We start from the raw sequence: 16,468 nt of genomic DNA on the forward strand, positions 1-16,468 counted from the left end.
CATCCCGGTTTCAGCCACATTCCGGCTTCTCTATCTGTGAACTTGAGGGCAAAATGAGAGATCAAATGAATTTAAAATGGCAATGCTGGCAATGGTGAGATGGATGGAGAGTCTTTCTGTATGACAAGAGGGCTATACTGTGATGCTGCCCATAAGACAGTGTAGGAAAAGATCACTTGGATTTTTGAGCCTGGCACTTATTGCTTTTCCATCCTGCAGGTTTTCCTTGCCTCAGCCACAGCCAGAAGCACGGTTAACCCCCTAAATGATCAGTAAATCCCATCTGGCTCCTGTCATGGCTCTGTTTCGTCTGTCATCTTCTTGCTGTGGTCTCCCGAGGGAAGCGGGTACTTGCACGAAGGCACTGCCTGAAACCTGAGCTGCAGGCTGCCACTGCTGTGTCCATCCCAAACCTGACCTCCAGCTTCCATATCAGGGTTGGACCAGGGCTGGACCACAAAACGATCCTGCTGCTGCATCAGTCCACATCCCCTTGGGCACCCAGAGATAAAGGCAGCACAAGCAGCTCTCCCTGGAGTATAAGCTCCCTTGTAGAGCCGTGACTGATGTGAATATTTTATCTTTGTAAGTAAGTCTTAATTTTCTTTGATTTTGGAGTTCGGTCATTTATATTTTCCTCTGAAATCTAGCTCCCCCTCAAAAAAAAAAAAAAAAGGAATTAATTCCTTTCCTCTCCAGGCAAAGATCCATTCCCAGGACATGCTGTACTCACTGACAGTCCTGAAGGGGTTAAACATGAATGCCTGGGCTTAGTGTCACATCACTTACAGCAGTTCCCAGACGTTCCCTGTTATAAATTTAATCTGTCTTTAGACAGGTGCCACATCCCATGGGTGACTGGGATATACCACAGAGGCTATATTTGTTTCTCCTGACACTGCAGAAGCAGCAAGGCTCTTACTGAGCAGGTCCTAACCTCACATCGAGCAGTGTTTTGTATCACTAAATCCTGGGACTGAGCAGGGACCGAGAGCATCCTAACAAAACCCTGAACAAGCAGCCTTGAGAGAGTGATGTTCCTCTGAATTCGAGCTTTGGGATAGCAAACATCTCTCAGGAGTGGTTTTGGTAGGTTGAATAGATAAGATAATCTCTCAGATTTCCTTCCATCATCTATTTCTGTGCCTTATGTGTGCTTTGGTGTTAAGATGATTGGTCATGACTGTAGAAAAGTCTCTGGAAAGATAATCAGTTGGTGGTTCATTGCCATATAGGGCCATAAAGATATATAAACCACTTAAATGTCACTTCAATCTTGGGCTGGAGTCCTAAGCAGGATTTCAGATGAAGATGCTTTGTGCTGCCCCTCTGAACTCCATCCTTCACCACCAGTGGTCCTGCACAAATTAGGAAGAGTCTGATGCAATTTAACAGTAACTGGGGACAAAGAAGATTCCCAAAGTGAATGACAGTATGTTTATTCTCCATAAACAGAGTTTCTTGAGCTGGCTCTGATCCAGGCTAGTCACTGCAGCATACCGCTTCGTGGTCCAGCAGGTTGAGATAACACCACTGTGGGCACATCTACACCCTGGCTGTGGATGTGGCCTTTGCGCATTTTAAGATGCAGATTTTAAGAGTGGGTCTCTGCACAACCACCTCAATCTGTCTTGGATGCCATTATCCTCCAATGCACCCCCCACATTAATGTGAGAAAGGCAGATGAAATTTCTGGAGCCACTTCCCAAGTGGTTAACCTGAAAATCCCTTCCCTTCACGCCACCTCATGTCCAAGCTACTCCCTAACATCTAGGAGACTTTAGCACTTCGCTAAGTATCTGTATCTCAGCAAACCATCCTCACCCCATGGAGGAAGGTGACAGATCCTTGTCTTACCTTGGTCTGAAACGTACAGAAGACATGAGTCAGGAATGGGTGCTCCCAAGCTAAGGAGAGGACTCTCTTCTCCACCATCGTACATTCAACATCATCATCCATCAGCACCACATCCTTCTTCAGGGCTTTCACAGCGAAATACTGGTCTGTGCTCTTCAGCTCAGCAAGGAACACCTAGAGTTGAAACAGCTGCTCAGAAAGGGCAATGCTCTTCTCTCAGAATAGAGAAGATCATGGGCAACACAGCAATGCAAGGCTGGAAGCTGAGCTCTACTAGGGTAGACCTTAACAAAGGTAATGTTTAAGGCCAAATTCCACCATTAAGACTTTGTAGACTTTGAGTTCGTTCCCCACACGCAGGATAATTTTATGAAGCTGAACCCCTGGGAAGGATGAAGAAGGTCTTGGTGATTACAAGAGCAGGAGCTACATGCCTACATGGACAGGACATGTCAGAAAGCCAAACGCTTCTGATAACAGAAACTACCTTTATGCAAATCCTCATGAGATACATTTCCTGTTTTCTGACTTTAAATAACAAAACATAGAATATTGCTTTGTCAACCTGTGAAATGCAAATATCCTGCACCAGCTCCTCAGCAGGTGTAAACTGATGTCCACCAGTAGTTAGATGATCTAGATCAGATATGCCTTTCTCCCCTTCCTCCCAGTTAGTGGGACATCTGAGCAGGCAGGTTGGGACCCCCATGATTTTGCAAGACTTCTTCTCTGAGACGAGCAAAACATGTCCCAAAGGAGTTAGCACCTCTATTTTTAATAGGCAGGAAAACTGAGACAAGGAGCAGTAGAGAAGGGTTTTCTATAGACTACAAAGCAACTAAGTCTCCACTGGAAGGCAGTGCCAGTCCTGGTCTCTACGCTAACAGACTGTCGACGCTGTTTCCCATAGACCGAATAAATGCGTAAGATTCATCAAAAAGGCCTTTGAAGTTCTCTATCGGACACTATTTACTGAGTAAGCTCAGACATTTTTTAGCCCTGACAAAACTTTTATTTACTCTTTTGGCTACTACTGCATTTCACTTTGTAGCACGAGACAGAGAGTAGAGCCTAGAGCCTCCCTCTGTCTCTGCAGTGAATGACCAGAAATGCTAGCAGTGCTGATGCTGCAAACACCCTTTTTATCCACATTTCTGTGCCGGGCACTGCTCTCCTGGGGAAACTGGGAAATGCAATGCATTTCTGACTTGTGCTGTGACCTCCAAGGTGCAGGTAGCAATGCCAGACCTCATGCAGAGGGGACTTTCTTACGGGCCTGGCTCTCAAGCTCCCTGGTCCATGCAAAGCTGGAGAAACCCCTCAGGCTCTAATATCTGCACACCCTGTCCCCTCTATGGGGAAGTGAATCTCGCTCCAGGCAAATAAGGGCACCAGGAGCAACACCTACACAGGAAACTGGTGGGTGACATTTGTTGCAGAAGGGCACGAAATAGCCCATCCTCTCCACACCCACATGGTGCACTGCAGAGAGATGCAGATGCTTGCAGGCTCAGAGAGTTCATGTTAACACAGGGGGCTGAAGCAAGGTACAGAATCTGCTTCCATGGAGGAATTCAAAACTTGACTAGACAAATCCCTGAGCAACCTCATCTGATTAGACCTGTTTTGAGCAGCAGGTTGGATTAGATGACCTCCACATGTCCTTTCCTTTCAACATAAATGTTTATATAACATCTATGCTCTTGAGTCCAGGTTAGTCTGGGTTGTGGATTTTGGGATGTTCTGGCTTAGCTCTGAGATGCCTCAGCTCTGCTTCTCATGCAGAGTGTAGACATGCCAAGTGTTTTCAAGTATGGAAAGCCAACACAGCATATATGTCACCAGTTTAAGAACTGGCTGCAGCAATTCCTCCAGATCACTTAGAAAGCAAAAAGCAGCCCTTTGTTAAAGCACAGTTTCCACCTTGGAAATGTTTGGGAATCTGAGCAAGGCGATACATAATGATACTCATTCTCAGTATTGGCTGAGAAAACACAATGGTGAGTTCCTCTGAAATTACTTCACGCAGCTCTCCGCTGGCACTGAAAAACATGAGTCCCCTTCCAGGGGACATCTGCAAGAAGGAAGAACAATCTACAATTCATCAAGATTAATGAATCCACTGAAAACAGGTGGTTCTTGTTTCAGAAGCACAAATTCTTGGCTGTTGCAAAATCCGCTTCACGCTCCAGCACAGATCGGAGCTGGGAAAGAGCAGTTAGCATTTCCAGCTGGGGACCTGCTGCTCTGGAGAGGGGAGGTGACCCACACTCATCTTTTCAACTAACGCTTCCACCTCCCACGGAGCTGGCTGTGCTAAGCTGGCAAGAGTGGCTGCATGGAGCAGGACAGCACAGAGATTCTTTCCCACCAGCTCTCTGTGGATGCCCAGACCCTCTCAACCTGTGTAGAAAGGGAAGTTGTGGCTTTACTTTGCTACTTTCCTCTCCTGTCATGGACTCTCATGAGACAACAACTAACGAGATGGAGGAAAGGGCAAGGAAGACCTTTGTCTTAGTCAAGGAGAAGACTGAGTTCAAGATTCAGCCATGCCAGAGTAAGAGTTCTTTGAAGGCTTGGAGATGTTTATTCATAAGCGGCCTTCAAACAATATGCTATTTAGTGCCATAAAAGCTATTTGCAGATATATGCAGTGTTGTCTCAGTCCCCTGATGCTTACCTTGCCAAAACTGCCCTTCCCCAGCATCTTGTGCAGGACAAAATCTTCAATGGTTAGTTTTAGCTGCACTTGGTGCTCCTGCTGCTCCTGGGGGTGTTCTGCTGAGTCTGACTCTATCAGAGATTCCCCCTTCGTTGTGCCCTCCACCGGAGTCTCCCAGGAGATGCCCTGTGGCTCTGCAACACACATCACAACATTCAAATGATTACAGGACAAGAAGAAAATTATAGGACAAGAGGAAATGGCCTCAAGTTGCGCCAGGGAAGGTTTAGATTGGATATTAGGAAAAAATTATTCACAGAAAGGCTTGTCAGGCATTGGAACATCCTGCCCAGGGAAGTGGTGGAGTCACCGTCCCTGGAGGTGTTTAAAAGGCATTTAGATGAGGTTCTTAGGGACGTGGTTTAGTGCTGGAGTTGGGTTATGGTTGGACCCGATGATCCTGAGGGTCTCTTCCAACTGAAATGATTCTGTGATTCTATGAAATAAACCCCTGGAAACGAGCAGAAAATCCCCAGAACACTTAGAGGTATTGTGTTTAGAGTTTTAAAAGTGTGTTTCAAGTAAATAGAAATGAGGTGGCCACATCTACTAATTAGACTGGCTCTGCTCCCACATTGCTTTCTCTCCAGAGGAAATTTTACTCCAGTGTAACTCCATCTTGACTTCAGTAGCATTACGAAGTCCTCCATCTGTCTTTATATTTTGTGGCAGAAAAACATGAGCAAACCCTTTATTTCTGGCCTCCTGTGTTCTCCATTCCATCTTGCTGGTTGATGTTATGATTTGGTCCCATATTTTTAAGTGCTTTTCAAGACCCTTGGAAAACATGGCATGTGAAATAATGGGACAGCACTTTCATTTCGGGTCCCTGCTCTGGATGTGAAGCTCTGATCAAGTTCTCCAGCTCTCCTGGAGTGGAACTACTCAGAGTTTCTTCAATACTCCATTCACTTGGATGTACATGAACTTCTAAGGAATCCTGTCCGTTACTGGATTTATCCCATGCACTCATGTGCACGTTAGCTGTACTGTCCTAAGTTGCTGAACAGCAAGAACACTATTCAGTAGACAAACAGACCCACGTGTAAGACAGATGTGAAACTATTTGGGGCTTTACTGATTCACATCAGCATGGCCAGTTCTACTCGTTGAAAAGAAAGAAAATAACCACAGATGGGGACATCATTTATTTCCCCTGGGGGGCCAGAGGGCACTGTCCTCTTAGCTCAGATGGTACCAAAACCAGCCTCTGAGACTTGGTAGCCTGATGCTGCACAGGACCAAAGCCAGAGCACTGGTATAATGTGGCTCTGCTGTACTTTAGCCAGTGCCTTCTGACATTTTGCTCTAGGTTTGGGTTTGGGATATTATCTCCACGCAGGGAAGTTATTAACTTTCATTGAGAAAGTAGATGTTGGTGGGGTCTGGGCTCTCATCTTTACGCTTGGTTAGGGTTGGAGCTGAGGACCCACTGTCCCAATCCTTGCTAGGTTCAAGTATTGATTCGCTTGTACTTTTTCCCCTCCTTTTTCTAGCAGATAAAGCTTGTGCCATTGGAGGTCTTTTGCAGTTACAGTACAGTGCTTGGAGGAGCACCATGAACCATGAAGCTGGGGGGGGTTAAAATGACTTTGTAGACTTTGAGTTCGTTCCCCACACCACAAGAGTCTAATAAAAGATAGTGACATTTTTCCTCCTAATATTCAGAGTTCTCTGACCCAAGCACAAACCAGACAAACAAGGGATCCCCCCAGGAGACTGTAATTTTAATTTCAGGCCCCTGAGCCCCCAGTAGCTTTGTCCAAGGTCTGTTAATCAACACTCTACCCCAATCTCTCATTCACCCTCCTAAATGTCTGCTTTTGTAGCACAGAGGGCTGTGACACCTAGATCAGCTCCTGGTTGAATGAAGTGGGAATTTGTCAATGGTTTTTGAAAGTACTGGATGTCAACCCCCACGCAAAAATGTGAAATCAAAGAGAACTGACCATGATGTTCAGCAGAACTTCCCAATCTCCTGTTTAGAGCTTGGTTGCTCTTTGAAATTCTCAGATTTTACAGTCTATGAGTCCCAAGAAGGGAATAAACACATTATTGCCAGTGGAAGAATGAGGTGTGCTCAAGTGCTGAGTCACAAAGAGAGTTTAGAGTTTAGCTGAATGAGTGGTGGTTGGTGCCTCATGCCACCAGAGGATGGGATGTCATGGTGGAAGGGCAGGTTTATAGAGAAGGAAGGAACCAGGCTGGGATCCGAGATATCTGCTATGCCCAAGCAACGCGTCTTGGAAAAGTTGTGGATATCCTGGGATGAGAAAGGATATGTTCTGCTCTAGCCTGGAAAAATGCATGCAGGATTTATCACCTCCACCTAACCATGTACAAACAAAAAAATTATCAAAGGCTGCCACCCCATATCACTAAGGGAAACTACCTTTTTTTCCTGTTGTAGATGCTGGCAATGCCTGAAGCGTTGTTGCCTCCTTCACAGGAACTGGGAAGCCAATTTCAAGAGGTCCATCCCTGGAGACCTGTTCAGTGTCACGCTGACAGCGAGCCTGGATTACAGAAAACAGCAAATGACTTCTGAGCCAAACGTCATGTTCTGAGCTTATGGACAGTGCAGCTTCTTGAGTGTGACTGTCGCAGAAGCCAAGGTCTAGAAAAGGTCTTTGCTTATGAGAAAAGCATCTCTGTACCTAACTTTTAGAGGAATCCACAGCCTTCAGCGAGTCTTCTTCTGAGATACGTGTGGGTGTTAACAGGTGTTTGTACTGCCAGTATAGAGATCCCCTATTTTGCACAGTGGTCTGAGTCCCTGGCTATCCACACAAACGACATTTTAATTAACAACTTCCTTCCTAATAGCTCTCTTTGTAGAGAAATCTGGAAAAATACCAGAAGCTGGATCATGTTGTAGCCTCACCCCTGTACAGTGTCCACATGTCACTCTGAAGGAGTGGTGGAGAGGACCCTTGTCCCAGGGTGTTGTGGAGGGTAAGAGTTTGTCTGGATTCAAGAGTGATGAGGCAAAAGCATGAAAGATAAATCCTCTGAGGACTACTAAACACTAAGACTGCAGCTACAGCTCAAGAAGTCCCCAAAGTCTAAGTTTATGGAAATTAGAAAAGTACTTTGGGAAAAGTATCCATTGCTTACCCTCTTCACCTCTTACTGGTGACTCAAAGTACGCCTTGCACGGAGCTGTAGGGAGACAGTAGGTAGGAAATAAAGAAGCAAGAGCAGAAAAAACTCATCTTTGGAGATTTGGTAGCACTACCTATCAAATAAATGTGAGAACTCTGCAGAGCTAAGCCTGGTAGAGAGCTCTTCAGGAAGGTATAGACGGAAAAATACCTGCTGTATAGATGACGATGTTGCCTTGGGATACCCAAGTAACCTAAATATGGAAGACTGAGTACCTACAGATATTGTCCTTCTCTGAGGTTACTCAACAGCTGAGAGGTGTCCTAACAATCCTGAATTTGAACTAGTGTCTCTAAATTATTTTATGGTTTTGGTCTTGTGACAAATTACTTTTCCTTCTTTTTAATTCAATTTTCTGTGTTCATACACTGTTTATATGACAGTAGTATCTAGATCCTCTCCTCAGGGCCCACGTCTCTTCATGAGAGTCCCTGATCTGGGGAGTTTCATTCCAAACAGATCACAGAGTCACAGAAGAAATTGTCAAGTGACAACCAAGTTTCTCTCACTCTGCCTTGGACCATGTTACACAATCTCAGTTACAAAAATAATATATTAACAACTACAGCTGTATCAAAACAGGATGAAATCCATCCAGGTCTTGTCCTCTCTGCAGTGCAGTGAAGGTCAAGTAGATACCAGATAAAGACATGAGAAGAGTTCAGGCATGCAAAGCCATCTCCTTAGAATATTTTCCCTAACTCCAAAGATATGCCTCTCAGAGATTTCCTGATTCAAAGGCAGTACTTTTCTATTAAGAGAATTAATTATTCTATTAATCCTGAATGGATTTCCACTCCATGAACACTAGCGATTGTCAATTGCACCCATGAAAACTTTTGACCTCCAGAAGTTGCTGCAATGAGTTTACCTATTCCATGAAGGTCTCATTTCCTATTCTTGGCTTTGAACTTGTTACCCACAGTGCTGCACTCAATGCCCTTATTTCTTGCACTGAAACAAACATTGAATAATTGATCCTCCTTTCTCCAGGTCACTTACAGCTTAAAAGTATTTACCTGCTGGGTGCTACCTATCATTGCCAGAGCTTCGGCCATTAGTTTCTGGTTGACTCCACAAAGGTTTGCTACTTTTGTCTGGCACTTGTGATGGACATTCATGCCACATGCTGAAAGAAAGAATAAGAGGTTTCAGGACAACAAAGAACAGATATGCTGTAGAGGGTTTGACAGTAGGTTGGGCGGGAACATGAGCTACTCTTGGCCAAGGGTGAAGATCAGCTGCATAAACAGCTCAAAGCTTGGGCACCATTTATGTCTCATGAGATGGCACTCAGGTAGTTTTTTGGTTCTCTATGAAAACAAAGGGTTTTTTTATATCTTCTTCAGGGCAAAAGGTTGTATTGCCACATCTGTCAGCCTTTGCTGACAGGCTACCAAAACTCCACAGTCTATCAGTTCATAGGTAAATCACAATCACAGAACAGGATCTCCCTGTTGGTATAGGATTATGAAGATGGTGAAGTGTCTTCGGTCTGTTTGATAGTGAAAATAGAGTATGAAAGTCAATACCAGTAGTCATTTGGGAAGATCAAAGGTGGCACTGAGATATTCTTTGCCTCTCTTGGAATTGACTCTTCAGTCTCATAGACCACATATCTTTCTATATGCTGACAGTGGTGTCCTTGAAGAATGATTCTCCTTGAAGAACAGTCCCCTTGACCACTCCTTAACCACCCGGGATGCCATCTCATACAGGTCTCATAGACAAATGTGATAAATGAGATTTGTCTCTTTAGGTTGCAACTCTCTAAAGACAACATCCCACTCCCATGCTCAGCTCATGCCACAGACATCAGGAACTCACCATCACATTTCAGCCCTTGCCGTGCAAGGCCCCAGAGGAGAGTGCCACAGTGCTCACAGAAAGTTGGGCTCTTGTAGTTGTAGACTTTGAAGCGGTGAGGCATGTCAATCTTGAACCGCTCTTTGTGGAACTGCAAGAGAAAAGTCATGTTGGCAATTCACTCCTCTCCATCTCAGCTCTGCATGGAAAATAACAGCCCCCAGATTTGTACCACAGAAGATGGGATGCCTACTGCCCATGTATCCTTGGGTATGAACAACAAGAAGAAACTGTTGATAACTATCCTTCAGATATACAAAGCCAACATTTGATATATAACGTCTGTGCAATTCAGTGGCACTTAGGTAATCCCTGGGCTTGATTATCTGACCAGAGAGTTGCTTGCATCTCAGCTAGACACCCAGATTCCTTTAATGCTTAATGGAAAAACAGGAGTACTTCTAAAATTACTAATCAAGGGGTTATGGTTTCAAACTAAAAGAGGGGAGATTCAGGCCAGACATGATGATGAAATTTTTGACACTGAGGGTGGTGAGAGCCTGGCCCAGGTTGCCCAGAGAGGCGGTGGATGCCCCATCCCTGGAGACATCCCAGGCCAGGCTGGACGGGGCTCTGAGCAACCTGAGCTGGTGAAGATGTCCCTGCTCATGGCAGGGGGGGCACTGGATGAGCTTGGAAGGTCCCTTCCAACCCAAACTATTCTTCTGTTAATATCCAGGTAGTCAAAGGTGATGACAAAGTTGGATACATCTACCCTGGAGATGTCAGAAGGCAAGTGAGATGCATCTCATCTCTAAAGACTGTAAAAGGAGAACAGGAGCCAGGGTGGGACTGGAAGGAAACAGAACCTGTGGGACACAAGTAAGAGAAAGGGAATAGTCCTATTGAGAGTTAAAGTTCCACTTTTGGCCACCAAAAAGGAATGTTTATTATAAACGGTTATGAGAAAAACAAAATAAACAATAGTGGAGATGCTAGATCTTACACTGACTGCTTGGAAATTTCAGATAACACAGAGTGAGTTGTTAAAATACTGCTCTGAAAATTGTGTGACATCCTGCCTAGCATCCAACAGTGAAGAACTTCCTCCAGTAAACCTCCACCTCATGTCCACGACTTCCCTCCGAGCAATGCTTCATGTAATACATTAGAAAAATATCAGTCCTGATTCAGCGACTGCTTACTCAGTGACTGCATTTGAGTAAATTGCAAGTAGGAGGTAATGAAACCACTGGGAACATGAAAAACAAAAGGCACAGATCTGATCACACAGCTTTTAGTTCAATAGAACTTTTTGCTTTTAGTTCAATAGCATCTTTTGCTTCATCAGAAATTGTTTCACAGTGATGTAGGAGATATCTGAATGATGCTCAGGTTTTTTAGAAGCAGTCAAATAATAATACATACCATTGTTTCCCTGCTATTGACTGCTGATCCTGTACATTTGGCTATTACTTTATCAATGCACTTCTTGTGAATGGCAGCATTACATTCTGAAAGAACAAGCATGTCATGGTGTTAATATAATAATGCCTTAAGAAAAGATCAAGTGAAAAATGATAGTAGCAACAACAAAAATTTTCTTACGTCTGCATTGATAGCCTTGTTTATTCAGACCCCTGAAATAAACAGAGAAATGGTTAATTCTGAATTTTCTGAAAGCCTCCACAGAAAAAGGGACAGCAACATTTATGAAAGAAACAGAATAAAATAGCTTTGTTTTCTTATCAGTCTTTATAGTGCTTTTCTGATCTAAATATCTTCAATATAACTGTGGCGTGATTTTCTTTGGTTTTCACAGCCTTTTCAGCACATATTCACATTCCAAATTTCACAATACCCAAATAGCAAACTTGGCTGATGAAAAACATCTGTGGATTTGGCCAAAGACAAAAATATTCCTAAAAAATAAACTAAGAAATGAAGGGAATTTTCACAGTTGGAATTAAAACTGCGAACCACATCCTTGAAGTGATGCAATAACTCTACATGTAAGATGCCAAGGGTCCAGTCCTGCTGCCTTTACTGACAGCAGAAGCACAGATAGTCACTGGAGAAGCAGAACTGGTCCCTAGACTTAAACGGGGAAAAAGCACAGATCTATTTTCATTTACCATACAAACTCATGACAGACAGAGCAGAAGGTGGGTTGTGGGAAGAAGGTGGCCGTGAACTCGTGACACTTGACATTGTGGATTTTGGCCTGTTTGATGGCTCCCCTGCGCTGGTGCAAGGAGAAGAAGCCTTCATTCTCACAGTCAGATAGGTCCTTTGCATCTGGGGGGAAAGGGAACAGAAGATTTCTTAGGGTACCCTGTCTTGATGAGGCATCTTGAGAAAACGCAGCTGCTGAAACACTAAGTGCTTGGAGTTGATGATTTACTCATTTGAATGAATATTTTTAAGAAATACTGTTTTATGAAACCCACACATCTGGATTTTTTTTAATCTACCATTCCTACAGGGACACTAAAATGACTTTAAAATTGGGACTCTTATCTTCCTTGAATATTCATAACACTGCTTTTGAAACATAGACCAGAAAATTCCCAAGGATAGATAATTTGCAGTTAAACATAAAATTCTAAATTTGTATAGCACTGAAGAACTATACCTTAAAAAAGATTAAATTACATAAAAAATAATAATTATTCATGTATGCACACAAATGTAAATGTGTATATATGCATATGTGGGCATTTAATTGAAGCTTTTTTGTGTGCTTGTATGTGTGTGTGTAAGCACATATGTATGTTCCCAAGATATTATTTTTCTTATTTTTCCATGCCAAAAATTGCTTTGCTATTTGCTGTGTCTAAGCCATTATTCACAGTTCACGTTTAAACTTTTCAGAACAGCTAACAAACCAATTCTGACCACTCATGTACAAGTGCACTTATATATGTTGCTTGTGTCTACAAATCTAGATGTGCACACAATACCTCACTCTCAGTCTGTGTTTTGATTTACTTACGCATTGCACAGCAGGTTACATAGGTATTCTGTGGAAACTGCCCCCCTGTGTGATCTGATGCTGATTTTGCTATTTGTAATACAAATACAGATTACATTTTCTATGCTTTGGCCTCGCTGATATCTTACAACGTAAAAGGAGGCAACAATAATCTATTCCTTATTAAAGGTAGGAATGGATGAAGGAAATATCAATACAGACATGCTATTAGCTGCTTTCAGTACTTCTGTGTTTCTATAAATGGAAGGTCCTTTTAGATACCTACACCTTAGAGCTTCACCCCACATCTGTGAAAGGCAGCGAGAACTTTGGCATCAAAGACAGAAGACCGAGCACTGGACTGCAGCACGTTTTCTTCAATAAAGCAAAATGCATTTCACATGGACATCAAACTGCAGGTGGCATTTTGTTCCCAGTGGAGACATGGTAATGGTTTTATGTCCCCTGTCCAGCGTGACTAAGCTGCTGGCATGTCCCTGGAGATCAAGCTGGAGCAGATGATGGATCCCAGTGAATGACTCAGCTCACCTTGCATCAGAAACCTGCATTTGATCAGATGAATCACTCTCTAGGTTCTTTTCCTGTTTTGCCTAGATTGTTCTTGATCTTAAAAGCCCAACTAACACGTATACTGAGGTGTTGTCAACTGTAAATTGTACCCCGATCTTTACATCGACACTATAATGCACATCACAGCACATGTCACATGCATACATACAAGTAGAATTACTTCAGAGTGAGCTGGCTCCTTATGTATCTATTCTATCTTACTTAGCATAATGAGAAAATCTACAATTTTGGTGGTAAAATGGCCAAAAATCTGCCTTGCAAACAACAGAGAAATAATCGATCTTCATCCCCACTGTATAATAAAAATGGTTTTTCTGGAGAGTTCATTTAAAACCCTGTACTGGTTTGACTGAAAATGAGTTAATTTTCTTCATGCAGTTAAAAACCTATATTTTTCATAACTAGCATGGTCATTATTTAGTTTGAGACAAGAAGATAACACCCCAGCACAGAGTTAATGTTTTTAATTGCTCTGGTCTGAGACCCAAGGACATTCTGAGCTCTGCCCACAGGTGTGAGGTATCGAGGAAGGGGGGATGGATGGGGCAGAGCTTGACTGACATCCAGACTGATCAGTTAGAGTAATCCATCCCATTAGCATCATGCTTCATATTTGAGGAAAGTCGGGATCTTCCAGTCTCTCTTGTGTTCTCTTTGCTCTCAGAGACCTGCTCGGGGGAGTTCTGTTTGGGAATTTCGTTAGTTTGGCTTTTTGCCATCCTGCCATTTTGCAGAGGCCTCTGGGCCCTTCTGCTTTTTTTCTTCTTTTCTCTCTCTAGGATCGGTTTTGGGACCAGCTGCTGTTTCCTGGGACTGGCTGCTCAGTGTGGATGGAGTTCATTAAGAATTGCATTGAGTATCATTTATTTTATATTCTATTTCTATTTTATGTACATATTTACTAGAAGTGTATTAGTATTTTGTTATTTTATTAAACTGTGTTTATCTCAGTCCAAGTTTCTCCCTTCCCTTTAGATTCTCTCCGCTATTTGTGAGGTGGGGAGGGGGGTGAGTGAGCGGCTATCGTGGTTATATTGCTAGCTCGGGTTAAACCATAACAAACTCTTATGATGGTTCCTATGAATAAATCAATGATAACATAGGCACTGCTTTCAGTGAAGACACCATGTCTGCCCCATATAACCAGAAATCACATCTATCAGTTAACAAACAAAATCACTTGCCACTTATTTCCAGGAAATATCTTGCATTCATCAGCATTCGGCCTTGAGGTTTCAGTTCTAGCTGGTGGAAAACAAGAAAAAAAAAAGGACAAGTGCAACCATTAAACAGTTATTTCAAGAAGCAACAATCATTTCAGATGACTCAAGCACTCTCTTTTTCCCACTGGGAATTCATGAATGCCAATGAAAGCAAATTTTTGGGTTGCTCATACCTGTGTAGGGCAACAAGGCAGCGTAGGAGCGACTATAGGAAGAGAAGGTTAGATCATCTTTTACCAAACTCTTGGAGCAGCATGATACAAGAGATAAATGTGACTAAATCACAGAAGCTCTATGCAGGTTTTTAGAACCCAGCCCAGGACCAGCATTATCTATAAAGACAACTTGTAATTCCCAGTGGATCTTTCAAGGGGGAAGTGGGAGTATGTTGAAAAAATCCCAGCCAGTTTAGACAAGTACTTAAAAGATGCTGAAATCTTTTAGGAGCTTTGTTCTGCAAGTCTGAACTTCTATTACAGTCAATGTGAGTGATTCTACAAGACTACTCAGGCATTTTTTGGACCTTCCCACTGGACCTGGAAATTCCCACCTATCTGAACCTCCACCCATGGGTGCCTTTATAAATCCAAATCCACTTGCCTTGGAATAAGGAGACCTAAATCCAAGGGTTTCTTCAGCTTGAGAACTACAGTTGTGCCTTCCCCACCCACCTGCAGCACAGCCCGAGCAAGGTGACCTTCACCTTCCAGGTGAAGCATTTCCCATCCACATCAAAGTGAGAAAAATCTTATTCTCTCCCCTCTTGACCCTTGCAGGATGGGATATCTGGGACCACACTCTCTAGGTCATGACTTGTATTGGGGAGTGAGTTGAGAGAAGACCTCAGGAGCTGCTACCGGGCTGGGACACAAGAGAACTAGGGTCTTGCAATTCCACTTATCTTGGTCCTGTTGCCCTTGCTGCAAGCAAGCAGCACCCCAGCCTATGTGTCTTGTCTCCTCTCCACCAAGCTACTGCTTCCTGTGCCTTTGAAGTTCGAGTGATGCCGAGCAGAGCCTTTTGGTTTACAATTCCATCCCTATGTACCTCAATTCCTTCCAAGTTATGTGGTAAATATGCAAATCTCCACCAAATCTTGCTCTTATGTCTGTTAAGTGACCAAGATCTTTTGACTTTTCTACTCTCTGCTTAACTCAAGTAGCTTAGCCTGAGAACTGGCATGAGAAATAGAACAAAATAAAAAAAAAAATCAGGAAATCAGTTTATTTCCAAATGTCTTTCCACTTTATTGTTATTCATGACATGGCTACAGAATATTACATGTTAAAGACTATTATCAAGAACATTCTTGCTTGGACTACCAGGGAACACATCCTTACATTTAGCATCCTTATGAAGACTGTTACTTCAAATTTATTCCACTATAACTCCAGTGATTTTAAAGGGGTTCCTCTGGCATAACTCTCAAGTCAGGCAGCTGTGAATCAACTACTCGATATTAGATTAAATTTTTAAAGCTGATTCCCCAGAGCACATAAAATAATTCACACTTATCCACTCATATTACCGTTTGTCCCCAATGGGTTTCCTAAGTGAAGATTAATATATGGGCACGGCTCACATGAACCAGAATCCTTGCTAATATAATAGCATCAGGTAATACAAATGTGTCATGTAGGGTTTTTTGGTTTTTTGGGTTTTTTTTCTGATATGCATGGGATTCTTTCCTTCAAGTCATGCCCAAGTAGACTTAAACCATTGTTCTTTGGATGGCAGCCAGTTTCTACTGCCCTCCTTGTTAGAGTCACAGCCTGGCACGGACACAAGACATTCTCCTAACCCACAGCATCTCCCCATCACATCCTGCAAGAGGAGGTAGTGATGCTCACCCATATCTCCGTCTTCCCATTGCTCTTTTTGCATCTCTCCGCCAGCACCTTGAGCTCCACCGTGGTCTCCGAAACCATTTCGGCACTTTTGTCCTTGACGACGATGTGCATCACCCTGCCATTGTTGATGTGGGCATCAAAAGTGCTGTTCCAGGGTGGGTACATGGTGGGCTTCTTCTGCACAAATACTTGGCCATTTTCTGTCAACAAGAAGTGGTTTGGATTGACCGGACTTGATTCTTATCTGCACTAAGGCCACCACGCTACAGTCCTTGAGAGA

At 43.2% G+C, this 16,468-nt stretch overlaps 1 protein-coding gene across 1 annotated transcript in view; it reads right to left on the bottom strand.

Annotated features, from left to right (window-relative positions):
- PRKCQ (protein kinase C theta) overlaps positions 1-16,468 on the bottom strand; it is a 65,905-nt gene that overhangs the window by 24,048 nt on the left and 25,389 nt on the right. Inside the window, exons 5-14 of the mRNA XM_065629675.1 lie at positions 16,189-16,388; positions 14,300-14,360; positions 11,686-11,848; positions 11,159-11,190; positions 10,979-11,064; positions 9,572-9,701; positions 8,764-8,873; positions 6,972-7,095; positions 4,538-4,713; positions 1,858-2,031 (exon numbers count right to left, since the gene is read on the bottom strand). Of these exons, the coding sequence (XP_065485747.1) occupies positions 1,858-2,031; positions 4,538-4,713; positions 6,972-7,095; positions 8,764-8,873; positions 9,572-9,701; positions 10,979-11,064; positions 11,159-11,190; positions 11,686-11,848; positions 14,300-14,360; positions 16,189-16,388 (1,256 nt within the window). The remainder of the gene's footprint in view (positions 1-1,857; positions 2,032-4,537; positions 4,714-6,971; positions 7,096-8,763; positions 8,874-9,571; positions 9,702-10,978; positions 11,065-11,158; positions 11,191-11,685; positions 11,849-14,299; positions 14,361-16,188; positions 16,389-16,468) is intronic.

Source organism: Caloenas nicobarica, chromosome 1, assembly GCF_036013445.1.
Source record: "Caloenas nicobarica isolate bCalNic1 chromosome 1, bCalNic1.hap1, whole genome shotgun sequence".
In the NCBI taxonomy this organism is placed as follows: Eukaryota; Metazoa; Chordata; class Aves; order Columbiformes; family Columbidae; genus Caloenas; species Caloenas nicobarica.